The sequence below is a fragment of the Gekko japonicus genome, unplaced genomic scaffold (assembly GCF_001447785.1).
Source record: "Gekko japonicus isolate JY-2015 unplaced genomic scaffold, Gekko_japonicus_V1.1 scaffold1239, whole genome shotgun sequence".
Classification (NCBI taxonomy): domain Eukaryota; kingdom Metazoa; phylum Chordata; class Lepidosauria; order Squamata; family Gekkonidae; genus Gekko; species Gekko japonicus.
The window spans coordinates 10,822-21,317 of record NW_015172594.1 but is presented as its reverse complement, the minus strand read 5'-3'; the positions used below and the strand labels follow the sequence as shown (position 1 = coordinate 21,317).

Below are 10,496 nucleotides of genomic sequence, written 5' to 3'. Positions count from 1 at the left end.
TAGCTTCCCCCCGTCTCCAAACAATGGTAGAATATTCTGGTCCCCACATATGGAGCAGGAGATTCAATGAGGTCATTACAGTGGGTCCATAGGACTGCATTGTTTTCAATGGCTTTGCATTGATGCATTGCTTTAACCAGTATATTTTATTTTCTGTTCTCATTTGTTAGCTGGCTTCATATATTACCGGAGAGGTTGCATATAAGCGACCAAAAATGCACACATATTTAGATCAAAGTGTGATCCATTTGTAAGCCCTAACCCACCAATCGAAGATCAGTGATCTAGACTATACTGCTAAGAGGCAATCTTCATATATTACCGGAGAGGTTGCATATAAGCGACCAAAAATGCACACATATTTAGATCAAAGTGTGATCCATTTGTAAGCCCTAACCCACCAATCGAAGATCAGTGATCTAGACTATACTGCTAAGAGGCAATTCCTAATCTATTAAGCATTAGAAGGTTCTTTCATTTTCCCCCTTCATATAGAAAAGAATCTGTCACAACCAGAGGTTGGACATCAGAAAAGAATCAAGTGTACAGTACAACATATCTAACCCAGAGTTACGAATTAAAGAGAAAACTTACTTTCAAATGACCATTTGTTCAGTTCAGAATACAAATCTTCTATTTCTCCATTCTTGTTGCAGAGTGTGTCTATTTGGTCCATGAAATCTGCTAAAACCTATGAAAGAAATGTTAAAAATATTATTATAAATCACAAGTACGAGCTGCTCATTTTTCAAAAAAGCATTGCAAAGTTTTCTATAGCACAAGAATGAGTTATTTTTCAGCACATGAAACACCAAAGTTCAGAGAAAGACTTACACACAATTCAGTTTCCTCATCTGAGAAATTTGTATATTCCAAGGTTTCCCAAATCATTTTTGACTCACTAGCCCCACCTCATGTCCATATGGGTTTTTATCTAAACTGCCAACTGTGGTGTAGCTGTCAGCAGTGGGGAAACCTATGAAATGGTATTTCATAAATGCATCTAGCCCCTGGTTTACAAGAGTAGGTGCTAAATATCTGAAGCGAAGCCATTCCTCATGTGAACAGGTATACATATAATCTTGGTCTGTTTGGAAGTACCATAATCAAGGACCAAAGAGAGGGATTCTTCAAATGGAAGACACAATGCTTATGGGGTTCCTTGTTTCCCCATCATTAAGTAATATTACCTAATCTGACTTTCATTGACTATTTACATAGAACATCATTCAAAATTAAGTCTCCAGCTTTGTTGACCTAAGAACTACCACACTGTCCCTCCGCTTCCAGCCTTTTAAGTGACCTGTTCTGTTTGGCATTTGACCATATATTGGTTTTCAACAGATCATCTATTGGTTTTCATATTTTCAACTGGCAGCTTCCACTTCCCCCCTCTTCTTCTCAGAAGGTTGCTCCACCTGTTCTACTCAACACAGGATGCAGATGTGCAGCCATGAGATCAGGGCCAGAAATACTGTCCAGGAATTCTGGAGAACTCAAATGCTTCCACAATAATTTGTATTCTTTTGGTTGGTTGTAACAGCAATAAGCAGGGCAACTGGTAACATTTGATAATTTAATTTTTGCTTGAAAGGGGAATACATGGTTTTTAGAAGAAGGGAGCAAAGAAATATGTCACTTAGTTCCATTAGTGGATTCAGACATTCAGCTATTTCCCTTCAGTGAGTACTGATATTTGCAATGGACATGTGGAATAACAGTACTAGAATGCCTAAACATGTCCAATGAGCAACAGAATCTATAGCCACCACTTGTTGAGACAGAGTCCAGACACTTGGTCATGGTAAGAGTCAGTGTTCATAAAACATACCATGATTGTTGGAATCTTCTCAAAGTGACTTTCCAAAGGGAGGGACACAAGTACAATTTCTATTAAAGTGGAGTTACACATTCATCAAAATCAAGTGGTATAGTCCTTCCTTTATTTTACCATTTTAGGCTGAAGATGGAGAATCACATTTTTTAATGTTCCTCCGCACACACACAAAATCTCCACATGTAGAAAACTAGCGTATCAGAGTGAAAACACTACCCTAGGCCTAATATACCAATTTCCCACTTATAGAACCACTTTCAGCTTGAAGGAAAAAAGATAGATTCGCAGGAGCATTCAAAAATACATTCCCTTTAGGAGGACAGAAATGAAACCGTGCAAGGAGGACTCTACTACACTGTTATTTTTCAGTCAATTTCTTGACTGTCCTCACCAAGCAGTCAAAATACACATAACAACCAGACTCTTCAAAGTCTTCAGTAGCATCTGTGTCTGGATTAGTCTCAAATGACAAGATTTCTTGATGTTTCATTGATTTGGAGGATAACATCAAACACAACTCCCCACCCCAATCTGGTACCTCGTTGATTTTGGAATCCAGCTTCACAATCTCTGTGGGCTTCATTAATTTCTGCTGAAAGGCACTTCTTACTCTCTGCCAGTCCTTCCCTTCTCTGCACGAAATAAAAAAACACCAAGAATCAAAGGAGATCCTCATTTTAAACAAGTCTTTATCACACTCATCTGCAGAGGTTCTTTATAACAACCAGACTCTTCAAAGTCTTCAGTAGCATCTGTGTCTGGATTAGTCTCAAATGACAAGATTTCTTGATGTTTCATTGATTTGGAGGATAACATCAAACACAACTCCCCACCCCAATCTGGTACCTCGTTGATTTTGGAATCCAGCTTCACAATCTCTGTGGGCTTCATTAATTTCTGCTGAAATGCACTTCTTACTCTCTGCCAGTCTTTCCCTTCTCTGCATGAAATAAAAAACGCCAAGAATCAAAGAAGATCCTCATTTTAAACAAGTTTTTATCACACTCATCTGCAGAGGTTCTTTCGATCTGGACGTTTCCTGTTAGTACTTTGGGTAAACTCACGAGAAACATCAGACAATGCCAATGGCTGCTAAATGTCAAGAATTACATGAACAGAATGATCCTGAGCAGAGTTACACTGTTCTAAGTGCACTGAAGACAATGGGTGTAGAAGAGTGTAATGCTATGGTACTGTAAGTGTCCTTTAGCCAAGACACATGTTTGTAGGACTCAGAAACATGGAATCATAGAGCTGGAAGGGGCTATAGCAGCCATCTAGTCCAACTCCCTGCTCAATGAAGGATCAGCCTAGAGCATCCCTGACAAGTGTTTGTCCAGCTGGTGCTTAAAGACTGCCAGGGAGGGGGAGCTCACCACCTCCCTAGCCAGCCAATTCCACTGCTGAACTATTCTTACTGTAAAATTTACTTATAAGTAAATCCTGATATTTTCCAAAAAAGTTTATTTTGGGCACCTCTTAGATTGAGCAATGTGCTTAAAAAACGATCTTAGATTCAAAAACATCATACTGTAAATGCTTAAATCTGTATTGCATTCCCTCTGTATTTTGCACGTCCTTTTGAATCAAGCGGCCGCTCTAAATGGCCATTTGTTCTAAAAACACTCATCTCCTGCCTTTCTCTTCCACATCAACAGCATTCACAAGTGACGTAGTAAGGGAAAGTGTGCCACTGAGTTGCAACCGACTCACGTCGATCCCATTAAGTTCAACCTCATGGGATTTGTCAGGCAAGAGATGAGGAGGGGTGGTTTGCCATTGCCTTCCTCCGCAGAGTCTTCCCTGATGGTCTCCAGTTCAAGCACCAACCCTAATTAGCTTCCAATCACTGACAAGATCAAACTAGTCTGGAGGCCATCCAGCCAGGTGCAAGTGGAGGAGTGGGGAATCAAACCCGGTTCTCCCAGATTAGACTCCGCGCACTTAACCACTACACCAAACCATACGTTCAACCTCATGGGATTTGTCAGGCAAAAGATGAGCAGGGGTGGTTTGCCATTGCCTTCCTCCGCAGAGTCTTCCTTGATGGTCTCCAGTTCAAGCACCAACCCTAATTAGCTTCCAATCGCTGTTAGGGCTGCAACCAAGTGACAGGATCCAAGTACAAAAATGGTCTTAATCCCATTTGCCACAATAGCTGTAAATTAGTACAGAAATCAGAAGGAACCCATTTTTAACCAACATGTATGTCCTTAACACAAAGTCTGGAGTCCAGTGGCACCTTTTAAGATCAGCAGAGTTTAATTCTGAGTATAAGCTTTCATGTGCATGCACGCTCCATCAGATAGTCTGCATGCACACGAGCACTTATTCCTAGAACTAAAATTTGTTGGTCTTAAAGGTGTCAGTAGACCCAACCTCTGTTCAATTGCTTCAGACCAACGCAGTTACCCACTTGAATCCTTAATACAGTTGCTCAAGATGCTCAAAACGGGGATGCTTTGGATTCCTCGCATCTAGTGCCAAAATGTAAACTCCAGATTGGCTAGAGTAGCCATCCGATTTAAAATTATTTTCTGCTTTCTAACACTCACAAGCAACATTCACTAGTAACCCATCCCAAATCAGCAGCCTGCGCTGACACACAGCTGCTTGGCATGCTCTTGTCTTCAAACGGGATTGCAGACCAATGATAGTTCGACACACGATTTAATGCACTGGGTGCTTAAACAGGTCTTGCAAAGCCTCTGCTGGCCAGAACGTGCATCTCTTTTCTGTTGTATATTTTAAAAAATATTCAGTCACGGCATGCAGAGAATGAGAGATGCTCAAAGATGGGCATCACACATGAAAACCACCTAAAATCCATTAAGTATTCAGCCTTGATCAGTGCGGACTGAGAAGCACGGGAAATCCAGGCTCTGTACTTGCGCCCTGACCTGAATGGGCTAGGCTAGCCCGATCTCATCAGATCTTGGTAGCTAAGCAACATCTGCCCTGATGATTACTTGGATGGGAGACCACCTGTTACTATATAGAGGCAAAAGACAATAGGGAACCCTTAGCCTTGGTGGGTGTTGCTTGCGGCTATACAGAGGCAGGCAATGGCAAACCACCTCTGTTCATCTCTTGCTTTCAAAACCCTACGGGATCACCATAAATCAGCTGGGACTCGACAGCACTTTCTACCACCACTTTGCATCACTTGGGGTGCAATAACTAACCAAATCTAATCTAGATGGGTAGCCATGCTAGTCTGTAGCAGCAGAAAAGAGCAAGAGTCCAGTAGCACTTTAAAAACTGACAACGTTTTTGGCAGGGTATGAGCTTTTGGGAATCACCTGCTGTACCTGAAGAAGTGCGCAGCGACTCACAAAAGCTCATCCCCTGCCACAGATTTTGTTCGTCTTTAAGGTGCTGCTTGGACTCTTGCTCTTTTCTACCAAATCTAACCCGCTCCACAGTGGATTTTGTGATGTCTAGTGACTTCAAGGAGAGAAGGTGCGTGCCTTCTTCCAAACACCAGAGAATAAGGGCTCCTTCCCCTAGGTGGGCTTTAGAACCCAGCGGTGCCCCAGCCCCAGCCCCACTCACAGGATGAGCAGTCCGTAGCCCTCGTCCCGGTAGTCCCGGTAGGCTTTCCAGGGCTTGATCTCCAGGCGCTGCGGATAGGTGCTTTCTTTTCTATAGAGAGCCTCGAGCAAGCAGGGCGCACCGATGTGCACCGAGTCAAAGGCGCCCAGTTTCATGCGGAAGATCTTGCCAAACTTGTGGTGGTAATCAGCCTGCAGCAGGACACAAACGAAGCCGCCTCGATCAGACCCTCGGCCCATCAAAGTCGGTACCATCTACTCAAGACTGGCAGAGGCTCTCCAGGGTCTCTGGCAGAGGTCTTTTTCACATTCTCTTGTGCCCCCCCCCCCCCCCCCCCAGCTTTTAAACAGGAGATGCTGGGGACTGAACCTGGGACCTTCTGCATGCCAAGCCAATGCTCTACCGCTGAGCCAAGTGGAGGGGGGAACTCTCCCAGAAGGGGACGATAACCCTTCTATTGGACCCAAAGTGCCGATCTGGGCACTAGGACCATGTCAAGACAACCTGATTAACACAAGCAACCTCACTGCACACTCGAAGAGGTTCACCCCAGGATGCCTTGCCAAAGTCCCAGAAGATGCTGTACTGCATCGAGATGCCCAACTAACGGCAGCATCACCTGCGGGAGCACCAATGCTCACCTTTCATATAAGAGGAGAGCAGCAGCTGAGGCAGTCTCCTGGGTCACACAGCAGCGACTCGACTCTCCCACGTTTCCCAGCACCCTCTTCCTAAAAGCACCGGGGATTGGAACTGGGACCTTCTGCACGCAAAGCCCTTGATGGGCTCTCAATTTACATAAGAACATAAGAGACGCCAATGTTGGATCAGGCCAAAGGCCCATCCAGTCCAACACTCTGTATCACACAGTGGCCAGAAATACCAGTGCCATCAGGAGGTCCACCAGTGGGGCCAGGACATTAGAAGCCCTCCCACTGTTGACCCCCCCCCCAAGCACCAAGATGACAGAGCATCACTTGCCCCAGAGCCCCTATCTATACCTTGTGGCTAATAGCCACTGATGGACCTCTGCTCCATATGCTTATCTAATTCCCTTTTTTAGCCCCCCTCCCATGGCTGCTACGGCCTGTTTGCGCAGTTGGGCTGGGGGGGGGAGGCCGCGGGGCGACTTACCAGCGTCTCGTGCTGCTTCTTGAGGCCGCCCTTCCGCAGGATGTCGAAGAGGCTGCCCACCAGGGGCCACTTGGTCGGGCCGGGCAGGGCGGAGAGCGCGTGGGGCGAGTGGAAAGGGCAGGCGAGCGCCTCTACCTTGGGCTGCAGGGCCGACACCGACGAGGTGGGCAGCAGCTGCTGCTGGTGCAGAGCGGCCGGCGCGCTCCCCCGACGCTTCAGCAGGGAGCCGAGCAGCGGGGCGCGCTTTAAGGAGGCGGCCATGGCTTCGGGGGCAGAGCGGCGGTGGGGCAGAGCAGGCAACGGGTGGGATCGGGCCGGCTGCACGTGGCTGGCTCTAAGGCCAGGAGGAGAGCCGGCTGCAGGATCGATTGCAAACTGCAGCGGAGGCCGGAAAGACGCGTAAGGGGGCGCTCTTGGGAGGAGGGAATCTAATTCCCAGGAGACCAAAAGGGACTTCAAAGGGATCCCACTAGGAATCCTCCGCCCGCTGCTCGGAGCTGAAGAGGCAGGATCTAGTTGCAGAAAGGGAAGGTCTCGGAGGATCGGGGAATCTGTTAGGGAGGCTTCTGCGAGTCGCCTCCCTGGCAGCAAAGAAGCTGGCGCGGCTAGAAGAGATCTGAGCTGCGGGGCCGGCTAAATTGCCTTCGGGATACACCGTGTAAAGGGATCTCTCTCCCTAGATAACCGCAGGCGAATTGGGTGGGCGCTGAAGGAGAGATCCAGCCGCTGCGATCCTGGAGCCGAAGCAATGAGATGCTTCGCGCTCTCCCGGCTGAATTCCCGTCGAGGGCTCGGAGCGAGGCATATATACTATTCGGGCCGGGCGCCGGACTTTCCTCCGGGGCCAATTGGAAGGGAGGGGAGGAGAGCCCCGGGGGAAGCCGCGACGGGGCGGGCACAGGGACTTCCAGCCCAAACCTCCCGCCCTACACCCCTTCTGATTCGGGCCGAAGGCCAAGGGGAAGGGCTGCGGCGCAGGCGGAGAGGTGAACGGGTTCAGGGCTCCCGCCACGAGCGTCTCCTGCAACGCCAGGCTTGGGTGCGCACTCGGGCTCGGGCTTTCTCCAGGGCGGGGATATTTGGCCGCAGCGCGCACACTTCCACGTGCCAGGGCTTGAACTGGCTCCCTCCGGCGTGGAAAACATGTGCCGCTGCCTCGCCTGTCGCCGTTAACCTCTTGCGCCGTTCGCTGAATTCCGGCAAAAAAAAATCCGCCGGGGAAAACCTTCGAGGTGATCCAAAATACCGCGAAACCGACAATCGTGTGCGGAGGTGTTGGGGCGAACTGGTGTGGTTAGTCCAGCTAGCAGAGTGCTTAAATAAAGCTATAAACGCAGCAGCGTCACTACCAGGTCACCCAGCTTACAGGGCTATACAGAGCCACGTTGCAGGTTTAACAGAAAAATAGTTCTCTTTATTTGAGGAGTACACTTTTGGATAGGAAAGCTGCGGTGGCTCAAGTAGTTAAGACGCTGAACTGCAGGCTGTGGAAGGTCAGTACAGCAGTTCGAGACCCGAGATGCCGCATGATGGAGTGAGCTCCCGTCTCTAGTTCCAGCTCCTGCCAACCTAGCAGTTCGAAAACAAGAAATAGATAAATAGGTACCACTTCGGTGGGAAGGTAACAGTGTTCCCTGCGCCTTGGTGTTTAGTCATGCCGGCCACATGACCACGGAAACGTCTTCGGACAGCGCTGGCTCTTCGGCTTGGAAACGGAGATGAGCACCGCAACCCAAGAGTCGGATTCGACTGGCTTTCGAGCAAGGGAACCTTTACCCTAACATTTTTGGATAGGAAAGAGCAGAGAGTACTAACTTACTAAGGATGGGAGCAGATGGCGAGATGGCCATCTGCCTCATGGTTGCAAGAGAGGACAGCATGTCGGGTGTGTGCAGGGGGAAGGGTCAGCTTTGTCTGAGAGGGAAGGGAAGGAAGGAAATTGTCCCTGAGAACACAATCTACACTTCAAAGGGGACAGTGGCAGAAGAGTAAACACAGGAAGGAAAGGTATCTAGTTATCTAGTCTCTCTTGCCACAGGGGACAGCGCCTTCACTTCCAACACGAGGCCCCACATAGAGTACCCTACGCCTGGATTTGGAAACCTTCTAAGGATGACTTGGAGGCAAAGCCAGGCCTGCTGGAAGCCAACTAGGCAAGATCCCCCCCTGGGCTGCTTCATAAGGAATATGCAGATATTGGGCGGACTTTCCCAGCTCCCCAGCTCCAGAAGTTTGTCCCCCTTTCCATCCCTTTCTGCAATGCAATCCCAAGGAAAGCCCGTGGAATTCAGTGGGACTTTCTCCCAGGTAAAGCGTGCACACAACAAGCACGCCTGGTTTTGTTTCCACTGGGAGTCCCTCGCCCTGATTTTGCCAGTTACCCCAGTCTCCGCCCCTGCAAGCAGGTACAGCGTGGGAAAGCAATTCGGAAAAGGGACTGGAGAGAAGCCATTGATGGGCTTGCTGACATAATTCCTGTGTGTTTTCAGTTGGTCTGCACCAGCCCCCATCGCGTGTATTGCTGCTAAAACACCTTAGGAAGGTGTGTATTTCCACACAACAGTTGCTGAAGAATTCCTGCTTAACATGCCAGTCGCTCCCCTTGTTTCCTTTAGAATTCTGCGGGCTGCGGGGGGGGGGGCTTGCTTTTAATTCCAGTTCTGTGATTTTGATGGAATTTCAGAGCTTCAGAATGGCTTTCAGTTTTATGTAATGTGAATTCCTTCAAATAACAGCAATTCCCAAATGCTCCCAGGTATTGGGTACATACTGATTTTCAGCAGAAAAGTTGCTTGACAAATCAAGCTTATTTGTACCCCACCTTTCTGCCCAATGCTTGCAGACCCAAAGCGACTTACAGTATTCTCCTCTCCTCCATTTAATCCTCACAACAACCCAGTGAGGTAGTTAGGCTGAGAGTGTGACTGGCCGAAGGTCACCCAGTAAGCTTCCATGGCAGAAATGGAATTTAAAACCTCCCAGATGCTAGTTCGACATGTAACCAAACCACTACACCACACTGGCTCCCACTCTGTATACTTACTTGGAAGTAAAGCCCTTTGACCTCAGTAGGACTTGCTTTTGATTTGACTTGCAAAGGATTGGGGGGGGAGGAGAGTGTGTAATAATTTTGCAGGGGCCAAGACGATAGCTTGGCATTGCTGTACATTCTAATTGAGAGCCCGTTTGGTATAGAGGTTAGGAGTGTGGACTCTAATCTGGGAGGACCAGGTGTGATTCCCCACTCCTCCATATGCAGCTGCTGGGTGACTTTGGGCAAGCCACAGTTCTCTCAGAGCTGTTCTCTCAAGAGTAGTTCTCTCAGAGCTCTCTCAGCCCCACGTACCTTGCAGGGTGTCTGTTGTGGGGAGGGGAAGGGGATTGTAACCCACACTGAGACTCCAAGGGAAGGGTGGGGTATAAATCCAATCTCCTCTTCTTCCTCTCCAAAACCATATCAATAAATTTGATTCAAACATTTTCACTTACCAAAAACTTTGTTTGTAAATGGGCTCTTATATAAGGATTCCCTTTTACTGTAACAGCTTTTCCCCTTCTGCTCTGCCCGATGACTTCTGCTGCCTGACCTACTGTTAGGTTAGGTAATTTGCAGCCTCTCATCGGGTTTTCTTGGGGGTGGCTCCACTTCCAAAGGATAGACTGCTAAGTGAAGATTCCTTTAGGTGAGCTCTCATGGCAGTGCTGTTTTCTGCTGATTCTTGGATCTTTTCTTGTAGGCTACACTGTTTTGTATGGGTACATGGGGTGTGGTTTCACGGTGTGTTTTATCTTAATGGATTTCATGGGTGTATGTTTGTATAGTATGGGAACCCTCCTTAAGGGAAAGGCAATCTCCAAGTAAATAAATACATAGAGGTTGTCTCTAAAGTGAATTCTATGCCAAGAAAAAGCAAGTACACCAAGCAAATATTAACTTTATGGTAATTGTGCACAATAGATCTTGGGGGGC

The 10,496-nt window shown here is 47.7% G+C and overlaps 1 protein-coding gene across 1 annotated transcript in view; it reads right to left on the bottom strand.

Moving 5' to 3' along the window:
• Positions 1–7,285, bottom strand: part of LOC107119104 (1,25-dihydroxyvitamin D(3) 24-hydroxylase, mitochondrial) — a 19,161-nt gene extending 11,876 nt beyond the window's left edge. Inside the window, exons 1-3 of the mRNA XM_015421546.1 lie at positions 6,527–7,285; positions 5,393–5,583; positions 2,684–2,777 (exon numbers count right to left, since the gene is read on the bottom strand). Coding sequence (XP_015277032.1) covers positions 2,684–2,777; positions 5,393–5,583; positions 6,527–6,787 — 546 coding nt within the window. The 5' untranslated portion in view covers positions 6,788–7,285. The remainder of the gene's footprint in view (positions 1–2,683; positions 2,778–5,392; positions 5,584–6,526) is intronic.
• Positions 7,286–10,496: the final 3,211 nt, after the last annotated feature.